We start from the raw sequence: 15,064 nt of genomic DNA on the forward strand, positions 1-15,064 counted from the left end.
TAATGTTCTACAACACAGAAAGAGCATTGGTTTAACTTACAATAGCAGTCTTTCTCTATATGGGTAAAGGTCACACGTTCGTGCCCAGCTAATTGAAGACTGAATGTAAATAAAGGAGGAAAGATATAGATGATTTTTTAGTCTCAAACATTTTGGTAAATAATCATGTATGTTTCTTAGCTAACCAAGAAGGAACATCTAAAGGCTCCCCTAAAACAAATATCCTAATTGGAAACCTAACAGGAATTGCTTAGGTGTGAGATACCATCAGATATTTTGCCCCATGCATCAGTTGTGTCTAGGACTCTTGCAATTGCTGGAATGTACAAGACAAAAAAGCCTTGAAAGCTACATTGAGAACATGTGTCCTAGTGTCTGAGCCACAACATAAAGTCAATGGCAGGAAGGGCCTCCTCTGTTTTTTAAAGCTAATCTGGCATGCCACCAATTAATCTATGACCAGACCACTGTCCGTAGAACCCTAAGTAATTTAGCATCTGGAATAATTGTGCCTTGTCACAATCTATTTTCAAGTCTATTGGTGAAATAGACTGTCACTTACAAGTTTGCATATGCTGCATTCATGGCATTTACTGCCCTATACTGTTCTTGTAAGTATGTTTCCCTTTGTTGCTGTCAGTTACATATCACAACTCTATTTTGTCTGGTCAAGAATACCCTACGATGTAAAGGTGCTTCACGAATCACTCAGTAACTGAAAAATGCCCTTCTGGCCAACATCCCTCATGGTGCAGCATCAATAAGATGTCAGTGTCTCTAGAGCCTCCTGAATTGACCTGAACCCTTAGGTCTACAGTATACGAGTGAGCAGCAGGCAAGAAGCACACGGCAAAATCACTTGAGGTTTCAGTTTAAATCAATGCAGACACGCTAATATTATTTAAAATATTGTGGAACATCTTCTAAGGTTTCAACCCAGAACTGTGGCCTTTGAGAGGTTCAGGTTGTCAAATATACTTTGGGGATATTCCTAGGTGTATCCCTGACGAATCCGTGCACACATGGAAACAGATGGATTTTAAAAACTATGGGGCAGATATATCAAGATACCTATTTGCGATTCACAAATAGCGATTTTTTGAGAATCGCTATTTGAGAATCGCAAATGGTATGTATCAAAAAAATCGCAATTTTTTAGCGATTTCTTGATATTCCTTAATTGCCAATTCGCAAATTGCCAATTCGCAATTAAGAAATACTTTCCCATTCATTTTTATGGGCCAGGAGGCCCATAGGAAGGAATGGTAAGTTATTCTCAATTTGCGATTCGCAATTTGCTAATCGCAAATTTCAAGGGTGCAGGGGTGCCTAAAGGACACCCTGCTGCACCCCTGAAATTTACATGTGTGTGCATATGGCGCACATACATGCCCTAAGGGCCCTAAGGGCATGTATGTGCGCCACATGGCACCTTTACAAATGCCAAAAAGTGCATTTGTAAAAGAAATCGCAAATTACCACCAACTACAAGTTGGTGGTAATTTGCGATTTCTTAAAGAAATTTGCACAACTTGGGTGCTTCATACATAGCATTTAAGGAATCGCAATTTGTGATTCCTTAAATGCTGACGCAAAATTAAGGAATCGCAAATTATGCGATTCCTTAATTTTGCGATGCGATTTCCATGATACATCGCATTTTCCGTTTTTTTTCTCGCAAACGCTGCTTTTTTGCGAATCCCAGTGTTTGCGAGAAAAAACGGATGATACATCTGCCCCCGTATTTCCTTTTTTTTTTTTTTAAATCAAACGATGATGTGCATGGTGACTAGACATATACTGAAGTAATCCTTAAAGTACCAGATCACTCAACGTGCTGCACAATTTTTCATTACATATGCAAAGACTCGCCAGATCAGAAATAATATTTGGACTGGCCAACTCGATCAAACAATTCCATTTTGCACCTGTTGGCCAGTGTACATTTCTATTTGCTCTTATGGCAAAAATCGTGGTGCAAAATTGCCCAGCAGTGGAAAACAAGTTCTCTCAGCAACGTTCTCTGGTGTTAGATGTCGACATTTTGTTTACAGGCAGAATTATGTCAATTGCATACAAGTATGACCATGATGAAAAACAACACAATAATCAAGCAATTCTAGTCCACGGCAAGGTATTGTGAATATCTGACAACATGATTTGTGTAACTTTGAATAGTTTGCCACCTAGATATTATATTGACTAATATTGTATTGGAATATAATGTGTCATATCTTGTTTCTGCATTTTGCAAGTATGATGAAAAAGATGCGACTGTAAGTATTAACTTGTGTCTTTTTCAAGATTATAAATGCAAAATCCATAAATAGGACAAGATGTGTTTCAATACTATCATAGACAATATGATATGTGAATAAACTAGTAAGAATATGATGCTTAGCGTACATATTTTTTTCTGCAATATTACTCTCAGTTATTCAGGTCTAATAAAGTATGAATTCCACCTAAAGACATTTTAAAGAAAATAAGCACAGAGAGGGATTGCAAAATTAGTTCATTCTCTAATGATCAGACACGCAATTTTTCATACCACTGATTGTCATGTCAGGGAGCTAATACCTGTGTACGTTCACTGCAGGCTGTCAATTTAGGCTGTACTGGAAACTCGAAAGAAAGAATTCCTTCAACCCGGCCTCCTTTTTAGTGCCGGCCAGTAAAGTGCACTTGTTGAACCCACAAAAGCGTGTGTGAGCACTTGAAGTGTTATTACAAGAGTGCTACTTCACATACTCATGAATGGCTTTGTTAATGGGATGCACCAAGGAATATGGCAGGTTTAGGTAGAGACCTAATTTCTAAGTATGTGAAGTAACACAACAGAAGTACTGTTTCACACATCACACACACTGCAATTTTTTCATTTTTACCCATCAATCAATACCATCATTTGCCATCTACAAGGTGATCCCGTGCTTCATAATTAGATGCAGGACGTGTCAACCCAGTCCTAGTTAACAACTTTTATGATTCACGCTGGGAATGTCTAAGGAATCCCAGATGATGACTAGGGTGGTATCGAATGGTGACTGATGGGTATCCTTATTTGTAAGGGGATTTTCTTATCTAGTCACACACTTAATTTGTTGGTTTATGTCTTTCCAAGGTAGATCTGTTGTTGGTAGACCCGTGGACACTCTTTGTATACTTGTGCCACAATGGAACATGACCAAGCTACCATATGTAGACTGCTGGGTGTGGGTTTGTTTTCGGAGACTGCACCAAACCATCGAGGCTAGTTGGGTCCTTGCCAAAGCCATACCCGGGTAAGGGTAAAGGGCTCACATGACCATAGCACACCTGCGTGGTCTGGGCTGAAAATAAGAAATCTGCAAATGCTCACACTGTACATGTCATATGAGGGGCAGCCTGCGGTCTCACTGTGAATGCATTTTTTAGGCCCACCATCAAATAACGGGCTAATCACCAACACACTCTAAGGGACGGTGACAGAGGTGCTCTGGTTTAAGAGTGCACCTGAATAGCAAACCGCTGCAGAGGTTTAGGTTTTTGAACCACCGGCTCTAGTTTGTGAACTGTTCAACCACCCTGGACTTGTGCAGACTGGTTCCGTGTGTCCGTTTGTGTCACATTGGTCATCACGTTTGTATGTTTCATCGGCGCCTGTCGGTTGTTATTGCATCCATATATTTTAACAGTCACGGCTTTATTGCATGCCAATTGAAGGTAACCTACCTATGTGCAGTTCGACGGTGCAGAAGCAGAGACGTTTAAGATATGGGAAAAGTGGGCAATTACTTTTGGCCCCTACCTTCCAAAAGGGCACCTGAGAAAGCAGACTTTATCTCACGTCGGCCTATTCATCCATCTCTACCTGTTACGCATTAATTCTATATTGTTTGACATTATGGTACTTGAATTAGCAGATTCACCTGATGTAAAGTTGTCAAACAGGACGCAAGCCAAGTAGTCATGAACATGTATGCCAATTTCGGCCTGTTCTGTGTCTTTAGCATCGTCGTGTTGCAATCTGAGACAACGAGTTTTACTTTTAATACTTAAAGTGTGAGCGTAAAAATCCCGGCATGCTGAGTTCTGACTATAAAGCCAGGACGTGCTGATTCTGTCACACATGACGTGGGGTCACTTAGCAGCACCAAGGCTCGCATATTTAATGATATACAATGGCCCCTTAATGTACATTGTGAAGGATATTGCTAGTTATTGTGTAGTTTCGTGACCGATATCAGCCCTCTGCCTACAACCTTGTATCTCTGTATGGTCACACAACTCCGCGGTGATTTGCCATATCATTGTAATGTGCACTATAGCTTTATTCCATACATACTTTTATACAAATAAATAAACACTATTACTACATACATGTACACATTGAAAAAATGAATTGCCCCCCCCCCCAATGCCACATACTTCTATGCTAATAAAAGCCAATAACTGATGAAAGGACGTCTGAGATCGATGGCTTTTGCAGGTAATTGCAATACTTTTGTATGCATGCCCACTTAAATCCCTATTACTAGCAGTTTCTGAATTGCACATAGATGAGGCATTTGTAGGCCAGATGTTTGCATGTTATTTATTTGCATGAGGCATTCTTGCTGTCAAAGTGTAGGTACTGGGGGGTCTGCGTTCTCTGATATGTGCTAACCTATTCCTTTGGCATACCTCTGTAGGTGAAGTAATGGCGTGCTATGACAGCTTCATTTCTTTACACTCTTTAGAGCACAGATGTCAAACTCACTAGCTCTCGGCTGACATTCGAATTACTATCCCATGGCTGTACTAACACCTCAAAATGTTTACTGTGTACAAGTAACATTTTGTATGTTTGCTGTTTCTAGATTTGCAATAATGATGCATGCTTTGAAGTTTTGTTTTTCTAGATTTCATTTCTAGGCGAGCATAGAAAGCAAAAAGAGGTAACGTGTCACTTGGTTAATCATGGATTTGTGCACTTTTAGGTCAGAAATTATCCTTCATTGTGCTAAGGACTGCTCCTGGTCGTGGAAATGTTACTGTGAATTGGAGAATTCGTGGACAACGTCTGGAACAAAACTTTGCAAACAGCAGTGGCATGTTATACTTTTCTGAGGTAACAGCATTAGACATGGAGAAGCCCACACATAATTACATAGTGTTTTGCAATTGTAAAAACATTAACACTTTATGATGTCCACCATAGATAAACCAAGTTGCTAACGCATAATTTAATTATTTACTTCCAGATAATAAAGCAAAATGACACCAATTCATAGCAAATTTCACTAGCTGCATGATTGCTCTCAGAAAATGATCCTTTAAAAAAAAGTGTTATAAAGCGTTGTTAATTGTTTTGTATGGTGCACTTACTCCCCAAGTAGGCCTCATGGTGCTGCAGAAAGCGCATTATGAAACCCAACAAATGGCTAAATATACAGGTTGCAAATACAGGTTTTCTTGGCTTTATACAAACTATGCATGGTCACCTTGCAAGCTCCAGTTGAAGGACCACGAGTCCTTGAGAAAAATGATTGCCCCTTGAAGTCTTCCCCTAAGTTTGGTTCAATTAAACAGTGGCATAACTAGAAAACCGCTGCATGAAAATTGAAATTCCAATTCGGAACACAACAGGTAAACTGCTGTTGCAGAAATAGCGGATCCTCTTTAAGGACTGCTTTGTGGGTGCACAGATATTGTAATTGTAAATTGTATTTATATAGCTTTTACAACCCATGACGAGGCGTTGATGTGGTTTGCTGTGAGTAGCACGCTACTCTTGAAACCAAGATTAAAGGTTAATAGTATACTAGTAATAAGTGGGTTTTTTCCTCCTGCAATAGTTGTGTTAGGTTTGTGCTCTTGATTTCTTGTGTATAGTAGAGTTTAGAGTAGGGATGGAATGATTGGAATGGATTTGGAAGGGAAAGTAGTAAGTTGTTTTTGTAAGTTGTGGGCGTGTGTGCCTGTTAGTTGGACTGACAGGGGTGAAAAAGGCAGGGGAGTTCGAGAAGGATATTTAGGAGTTCATAGTACTCAGAAAAGTTTGGTATGAGTTAGAGAGGGAAGAGGGATGGATCACAGGTTGAAAGGAGTATTTTTTATATAAAAAAACTGAAATTAACTTATACATTCATATATGCATCTGACACTTGGTAAAGTGTTATTGGTTGGAGAAAACCCCTCTGTATAAATACCAATATGTGCATACAAGCAGCAATATTTACATGAACTGATGTGCACATTTATCTTTTGGTGAAGTATGCACATTTCTTTCAACATTTCGTAAAGTTTTAGTAGCAAGCATAAACCCCTTTATATAAGCACCTATATAGTAGCTATATTGTTCAGAGAAGCAGCAATTATGACATGGTCTGATATACACATGCATCATGTGTAATATAGATTTTCCCTTTATATAAATGTATCTCCATATAACAGGAAGCTTAGTTCGATGTACAATGACACGTGTATAACAACAACTTCATCTCTATACTGTAAGAAGCATATTTTGTCATGTCCGAGTCTACTTTTGTAGTACACTGCTGTGTTGTAAGTATAGTCGTCATGTGGGGAAGAGCCAGCCCTTGCCAAATCTTCTGAAGCTTAGATAGTTCTCAGTTCATCTTATGTGTGTGTGTGTGTAGCAAATATAGATTGGTTGCTTGAATAAAGAAAGATGTTCCACCCATGTTTATTTTCCTTGTATGCAGGAATGTTGAGGTGAGGAGCCATTCTCGAGCATGGGTTCCTTCGTTGTATATATAAGTTGATTTTCTTCCTGACGAAGAGTAGTTCTTTGCCATATATTGCTGTGTTATTGTGTCACTCACATTATCTGTGTGTGACACAAAGCAACTTGAAGGTGGATCTTCGAGCAACTGGTAACCAGAACAGGGCCCTCGAGGCAGGAGAGATGTGTGCTTGTGGCTTTGCTTGTAGGAGGAGTCAAGCAGCAATGTTCTGAATATCTTGTAATCTTCTCATAGTTGACAAAGGTGAGCCATGATGCACACCATTAACATAGTCTAGTTTTGATAAGACAAGAGAGATGGTAGCTTGAACCTTGTGGGAGAATCATAGATGTGGGTAGATATGTTGCAGCGTTTTCATTGGCTATCTTATCCACTTCTGCATTCATTATCCAGCTATGATCACATTTTTGATTCTCACTGGAACTCTTACTGCTACATTTTGTATACTCTGAGTGTGAGTTTGGATGCTGTGGAAGACTTAAATAATAACATTCCTAAACTAGAGCTGGAAAGAGGCAAATACCTTTTCTACTGTTCATTGGTGACTGATGAAATTGTGAGTGAACGGCAACAGCTGTCTAAACAGGAAATAAATGACTTCTGTCTGTGCCTCCAGGGGTATTTTGTGTAGTTTATGATATCCAGATTCTTAACTACCAACCGGGGCAAAGAATAGCCCATGGATGATGGCCAAAAAACTGGCTCACACAGAGATGTGACTGCTGAGATCAAGCCAATCTCAACTTTTAATAATTTCAGCTTGAGACAATTATCTGAAATCCACCAATAGTTCGTTGATGGGAGTGCAAAGCGTATCCCCTCTGGCCAGTGGTGACAGGAGAATGAGTCTGCTTATACTTCATTCAAGAACAGACATGTTAAAATGTAACAAATTGTATTGTATTGTATTGTATGGCATTTTTGTAAAGCGCATGGTTACCAGAAGGCATCCCAGCGCTAAGATAGAGTGGGACTCAGAGGGGGGGCGTGGAAGGGAAGGGGGGGGAATCATTTAGGGAAGAGGAGAGTTTTCAGAGATTTACAGAAGCGGAGGAGACCGGGTTCCGCGCGAAGTTGCAGTGGGAGAGAATTCCAATGGGAAGCCGCGGTGACCGAGAAGCGGCGGCCTCCGGTGCGAGTTTTCTTGATTCTAGGCACCGTGGCCAGGAACCCATTGTCAGAACGCAGGGTTCTGTTGGGTTTATAGGGGGTGACCAGGTTTCTTATAATCATGGGTCCTTTACCTTGGAGGATTTTGTGGGCAATGCATAGGGATTTGAAAATAATCCTCTCTCGTACGGGGAGCCAATGAAGTGCTTTGAGAGCAGGTTTGGCTGATGACCTAAGGGGGATACCCATTAAAAGCCTGGCAGCGCCATTTTGGGTTAGTTGAAGCTTGTTGATTGTAGCTTCCGGGGCTCCCAGGAAGATTGCGTTGCTGAAGTCTAGTCTAGAAATAACTAGACCTTGTATCAAAAGCCTCCTGGAATGCTGCGGGAGAAGGGGAAGAATTTTGCGTGCGGAATGGAGTAGGCCGAAGCAGGTACCTGCTGTCTTTTTCGCATGAGTCTTAAGCGAAAGGTCCTGTTCGAGCCAAACCCCCAGACTTTTGATTTCCTTTCTCGGGTGGGTGGGACCCCTAGACAAGACGGCCAGATGGAAGGGGGCAGAAGGGCCGACTTGTGACCTAACATCATGATTTCAGTTTCTTCTCCGTTGAGCTTGAGTGAGGAGTCACACATCCAGGCATGGATCTTGGACAAGCAATAATGGAGATTGTCAGAGCATTGGCTAAGCTGTGAGAGTGAGACGACCAGTTGGGTATCATCAGCATAGCTTATTATTTTGATCCCGAAAGGGGCAACCACCTCCTCCAGGGGGGCCATATGCACATTAAACAATGTGGGGCTCAAAGATGAGCCCTGCGGCACACCACACTGGAGGGGAATTAAGGCAGATTGTGAATTGCCTTCCCAGATTTGGAAGGTGCGATTCAAGAGAAAGGACGATAGCCAGGTCAGAGCAGACCCTCGTATTCCGACTTCGGCCAGGCGGTGGATCAGGATGCGGTGATTCACCGTATCGAAGGCCGCACTCAGGTCCAGGAGGATCACTGCCACTGATCCTCCTGAATCCAGAATGCGCCTGGCCTCCTCGATGACAGTGAGGAGAGCGGTGTCAGCGCCTTGGCCTGGGCGGAATCCGGTTTGGGAATCGCGCAACCGATCATTGGACTCCAAAAAGTGGGAGAGTTGGTAGTTCACCACTTTTTCGAGGATCTTACTAATCCCTGGAAGAAGGGAGATCGGTCTGAAATTGGCAAGCTCTAGAGGGTCGAGATGAGGTTTCTTAAGAAGGGCCTTGACAATGGCCCCTTTCCAGCTGGGAGGCACAATGCCCTGAGAAAGAGAGAGATTGATGAGCTCAGCTGCCGGGGTGGAAATAGTGGCAGCTATCTGTTTTAAGAAACGCATCGGGACAGGGTCACTAGGAGAACCACTCTTGATGCTGGATAAGATTTTAAGGAAGTCCTCCTCAGAGATTAAATTAAAGGTGTTCAACTGAGGGGTTATGTCCGGAGGCGAGATCTCATAGTGTGGGCGGCTCTCCATTTGGGGTAGGGTGGAAATGATATTTTTGATTTTCTGGTCAAAGTAAGTGGCTAGTTCATTGCATTTAGCGCCTGAGGGATCTTGGTGTAACGGGGGATCAGGGATCTTCAGGAGTTCTTTCATGATCGTGTAGGTCTCTCTCGTTGAGTTAGAGGCATTTTTTATTCTGTGTTCATAAAAGGTTATTTTGGCGTTTCTGAGGGCGACTTTGTACGCTCTGATCGAGTCGCGATAGGTGTTTTTGTTGGCCGTGTCCCAGTTTCTTCTCCAGATACGCTCAAACCTCTTGCGGCCTTGCCTAAGGGTTCTAAGCTCAGGAGTGTACCAGGGGGCGGAGCCAGTTCTAGCCTGCTTTTTTCTCAGGACTTTTTTGGGTAGAACTAAGTCCAGTGAATTAGAGAGCCAGTTTTTTAAATTAATATCGGCCGCAACGGGGTCTAAAGCGGGGGGTGGGAGGGAGCAGTCTAGTATGTCAGTCCACTTTTCCACTGAAAGTTTCGACCACATTCTATCGTGAGTGGAGGTACTGGGCGTATGAACAGTTTTGCGCTCGACCTGCCACGTGAAAGTCAAGGGAAAATGGTCTGTCCAGGGGAGGGGAGAAGGGGGGCTAGTTTGAAATGACCCGATATTGGAGAGTATCGGATCTAGAAGGTGACCTTTGTTGTGTGTGGCTCCTGTATTTCTGAGATAAATCTCATAGGATGATAGATCAAGTAGCAAGTCAGAGGCTACTTTGTCAGAAGGTTCGTTGAAGTGGAGATTTAGATCACCTAAGATGGTGAAGTTAGGCGCGGAGGAGGCTAGAACAGTGACCGTTTCTAGGAGGGAGCTGGTGAAATGACCGGAGTGCCCGGGGGGACGATATACTAAAAGGCCTGTGAAGGAGGTAGTAGGGGAAAGTTGGAAATAGAAGTGACAGTTTTCGGAATCCACGATTCCGTCGTCCTTCATCCTGCAAGTTAAGTGGTTTTTATATAGAATAGCCAGTCCACCTCCTTTGCCCGAGGTTCTGATCTGTGAGTAGATAAGGTATCCTGTAGGGAGGGTGCTAACAATGTCGGCCTCGGAGTTGGCAGAAAGCCACGTTTCTGTGAGAAACAGAATGTCAAGGTCATGATCTTGAAGCAAAAAGTTAAGCTCAAGCGAATGTTTCGGGAGGGACCTACAATTCAATGAGGCCATACAAAGGTCCATAGTGGCTGGGCGATGCTGCGTTAAACCCGATGGGACTGTGCCGCACAGGTCGCAGCGCGCGAATATGTGCTCAGATGTATGCAAATAGTGACAATGTTTATTCTTGCGGGGTCTCAGGGCAAGAAGCTCACTTCGGGAGTAGAGAATGGAGCTATCAGTGGGATCGGGCATAGGTTCGCGCCCTGAGCCCGGTGGAGCCCCTCCGGCGCGCCATCGGCGCGCCCGCTGGGCCCGCCCTCTGTGCGGACGGAGAGCGGGATTCATTTTATCGTACTCTGGCCCTAAATCGGCCGTAGCACTAGCGCGCTATCCTCTCCCTCACCCAAGATGGCGGCCGCTGTCTGCGTCTGGGGACGAGGGGAGTGAGAACCTGCTGGGCCCGTAGATCGGCCAAGAAAGGACAGCAAGAATCCCAAGGGGGAATGAGTCCTTAAGTAAGTACAGTCAGGGAAACGTTTTCTAGTGCCCTAAGAGATTACAGTGAGAAATTACAAAAAACAGCGATTTTTAAAATTTGTAGATAACAGTTCAGAAGTGCATTAAAAAAACAATTCAGTATCTATCTCCCGGCTTCCGCCTCAGGAGTGACCTCTATCAATGGTAAGCTGTATTGTTTGCGCTTCTTTTATGTGCCCTGGCCCCAAATCGGCCGTAGCACTAGCGCACTATCCTCTCCCTCACCCAAGATGGCGGCCGCTGTCTGCGCCTGGGAACGATGGGAGTGAGAACCTGCTGGGCCTGTAGATCGGCCAAGAAAGGACGGCAGGAATCCCAAGGGGGAATGAGTCTTTAAGTAAGTACAGTCAGGGAAACGTTTTCTAGTGCCCTAAGAGATTACAGTGAGAAATTACAAAAAACAGCGATTTTTAAAATTTGTAAATAACAGTTCAGAAGTGCATTAAAAAAGCAATTCAGTATCTATCTCCCGGCTTCCGCCTCAGGAGTGACCTCTATCAATCCAACGGAGATAAGCTGTCATTGGCTGTAGGTAGCAATGTAACAAATCAGATATAAACAATGATATGTTATTTGACACACTTTTAACTACCATGACATCCTCTGTTACAACTGTGTAAAGAGCGGAGGAGGCAGTAAAAGTTATAAATTAGAATTTATTTAAGTTAAATCCAAGGACCCACTGGAGCACAAACCAAAGCGTCTAGATCAGATCAGCTCCAACCGCTTCTCTGATCTAGAACTCCGGTTCACTACAACATTCCCCATTACATGCGTAACATTCTACAATACATATGACAGTTCCATTAATGACATTAGTAACAATGCAAGAAAGAAAAGAAGGATATTACCACATGTATCTTTTCCACAAATAAAACAAAATAAAATAAAGTAGAACAAAAGAAAAGAAAAGTAAAACAAAACAAAGAAAGATTAATCTAGAATATAATCATCAAATCTCTTTGGCAATTTAACACATCTTTTATGAGAGACATGTGATCCAAGAACAGATGAACTAGTACCAGCATCACAATCAGAAACAGAAGGATCCAGAATTGGATCAGACTCTGAACGAAGAGTAGAACCAAGACCATCACTGGAACAAGCAAACTGTTCCCTCTGTAATGGACCAGAAAAGGAATTATCAAACCAAACATCTTCACCATCTTCCCTTTTATCAAAAACAATTCTTGGCCAGGATTAAGAACAACCACAGAACTTTTGCTCCACCACCCTCTGCCCTTGAGAAAAACAGTAGATTCTGTAAATGTTTCCACTTCAAAGGGCATACTAAACTTAGACATACCTTTTGGTGTATGAGAGGGATTAACAATCCTAACCCAATCACCAACGTTCACAACTTTGCTCTTACAATGATGAAAACCATCATGATATGACTTTCCTGACATTCGTGCAGAAGTTATATTATCTCTAGCTTTAGAGATAGAAGATTCAAAACTTTCTGTCAAATTGCTCTTATTTTTAAGTTGAGGCAAAAACAAAGATCTAGCTTGCCTGCCTCTCATTAGACAGAAAGGAGAAACTCCTGTACAAGAGTTAGGAGTCAGATGATAACTCCATACTTTGTCTTTCAAAAAGTCAAAACCATCCAAATTACTCTCCAAAGCAGCTTGAATCCCCTCTTTAAAAAATCTGTTGGCCCTTTCGACCTGACCATTGGAACGAGGACTATAAAGAGGAGCCCTTTTTAGCAGACACTCCAAACTTTTTGAGAAACATTTCCATTTTGTTTGAAATGAACTGAACACCATTGTCAGACTTAATGGAAACAGGTGCCCCTTCAATCCTGAAAACATTGTCCAGGAAACTAATAACCACATCAGTACTAGGATTCTCCACAAAAGAATAATGTAACCATTTCGAAAAATCATCAATGAGAACAATTAAAAATCTTTTTTCTCTGCCAAGACAATCATAAGGTCCTGAAAAGTCAATAGACAGCTTTTCCCACTGACCTGTAGGAGCTTCACAAATAGACAATGGTTCAGTTGAAACCTTCCAGTGCTTGTCAGACTTAACACACACCGCACAGTTATTGATAAACTTCTCAACAGAGGCATCCAAACCCGGCCACCAATAATGACTCTTAAGTTACCTCTTAGTACCTGAAACACCAGGATGCCCTGAATGTGCTAATTTGATAATCTTCTCTCTGAGACTCCCTGGTGGAACAAACAAATCATTCCTCAATAAAATTCCATTTTCAATAGATAATTCATTCGCCACTTGTGCAAAACTTCTCAATGATGACTCAAGATTTTTAACAGAGGGCCATCCATTAACAACATAAGATTTGACTTTAACTAACAAATTATCTTTACCAACATGATCATTCCATTCTTTCTCATCAATGCCAAAATTGCTGGACTCTACAGCATCCAAAGTAGCCACTACACACGCTTGTTGATCCATGACCTCATCACAAGAATCACCAATTGGAGGTAACCTAGACAAGCAGTCTGCAGCAAAATGTTTCCACCTGGAATATGCTGAATCTCAAAGTTAAACTCCTGCAGTCTCGCTATTAACCGAACCAATCTAGAAGATGCCCTACCACTCCTCACGCCATCCATCATATAAACCAAATCCATAAAGGGCATAGCCGGCTGCCACGATGTTACGTCCAGGCTTATGGTCCGTCACCAAAACAAAAGGCCTACCCCACAAAAAATTCTTTAACTTCTCCACAGCCCACACACAGGCTAAAGCCTCCTTCTCGATTGTACTATAATTAACTTCAGCACCCCTAATTGCTCTTGAGATGAACGAAATAACTCTTTCCTTGCCATTAACCATCTGCGTGAAAACAGCCCCCAATCCAACCGTGCTTGCATCCACAGTTACAAAAGACTTCCCTTCTGGATCAAAAGTTTTAAGACCCGTAGCACTAGCAATAAGCTTAATCACACACTGAAAAGCTGAATCATGAACATCAGTCCAAACAAATCTCGAACCTTTTTTAAGTAGTTGTCTGAGTGGTTCAACAACCAAAGCATACCCTTTCACAAACTTCGCATAGTATTCACTTAACCCAAGAAAAGAGCGTAAAGCATCCTTGTCCTGAGGCTTGCTAGCGTTTTCAAGGTTGCTAATGATATCTTTTTTAGGAAAAATCCCTTCCTGAGTTATTTTATGGCCTATATAGTCAATTTCTTTAACTAAGAATCTCCACTTTTTCTTGCTCACCGTCATGCCTTTGCTGCTTAAGGTCTTCAAAACTTTTTCCAGAGTGACATTATGCTCATCAATAGACTTAGCAAAGATTAAAATGTCGTCTTGAAAAGACTGGACACCTTTAGCTCCACTAAACAAATTTTCAATTAACTTTTGGAAAACACTGGCAGCAGATGCCAGGCCAAAAGGCATCCTCAAAAATCTAAATAACCCAAACGGAGTTATAAACGCCGTCAGATCTTTAGAGTCTTGATCCAAAGTAACCTGATGGTATGCTGCCTTCAAATCAATAATTGAAAACAAATTCGCTCCATTGACAGCAGCCAACATTTCTTGTATTCTTGGCAAAGGATAAGTTTCCACTACAATGTTTTTGTTGAGAGATCGAAGATCTACACACAATCTAATTTCTTGATTCTTCTTAAGGGCAATAACGGTAGCCGAAACCCATTCTGAGCTATCAGTAGGTTCTATGATACCTTGAGAACAGAGACCATCCAAATGTGATTTGAGCTTGTCCCTCACACCCAAAGGTACCATACGAACTTTGTGTTGTACAGGTAAAGCTCCTTTTTTAAGTTTAATCTTGTGTGAAAAACCTTTGACCTCACCCACAACATCTTCAAAAACATTCTTATACTTATTCAGAATGGAAGATAGAGGATATTCCAAAGAAACATTGTTAACAGGCATTTCTCTCAACTGAATGGGATGATCTGATCCTGGGCATAAATTAATGCCAAGTTTACCTAGATCATACCACCCAACAATATTTTTTCCATCAATTGCAACTTAAATTTTGGTAAATATGACACGAGTCTCAAATTTTTACGAATCCTCGAAGAAACCTAACATTTTGATGTCAAATCTGCC

General features: G+C 41.9%; 1 protein-coding gene across 1 annotated transcript in view; it reads left to right on the forward strand.

Annotated features, from left to right (window-relative positions):
- Nucleotides 1-15,064, forward strand: part of ADGRV1 (adhesion G protein-coupled receptor V1) — a 2,034,994-nt gene that overhangs the window by 593,308 nt on the left and 1,426,622 nt on the right. Inside the window, exon 35 of the mRNA XM_078677778.1 lies at nucleotides 4,962-5,092. Coding sequence (XP_078533904.1) covers nucleotides 4,962-5,092 — 131 coding nt within the window. The remainder of the gene's footprint in view (nucleotides 1-4,961; nucleotides 5,093-15,064) is intronic.

The sequence above is a fragment of the Lissotriton helveticus genome, chromosome 2_1 (genome assembly GCF_964261635.1).
Source record: "Lissotriton helveticus chromosome 2_1, aLisHel1.1, whole genome shotgun sequence".
Classification (NCBI taxonomy): Eukaryota; Metazoa; Chordata; class Amphibia; order Caudata; family Salamandridae; genus Lissotriton; species Lissotriton helveticus.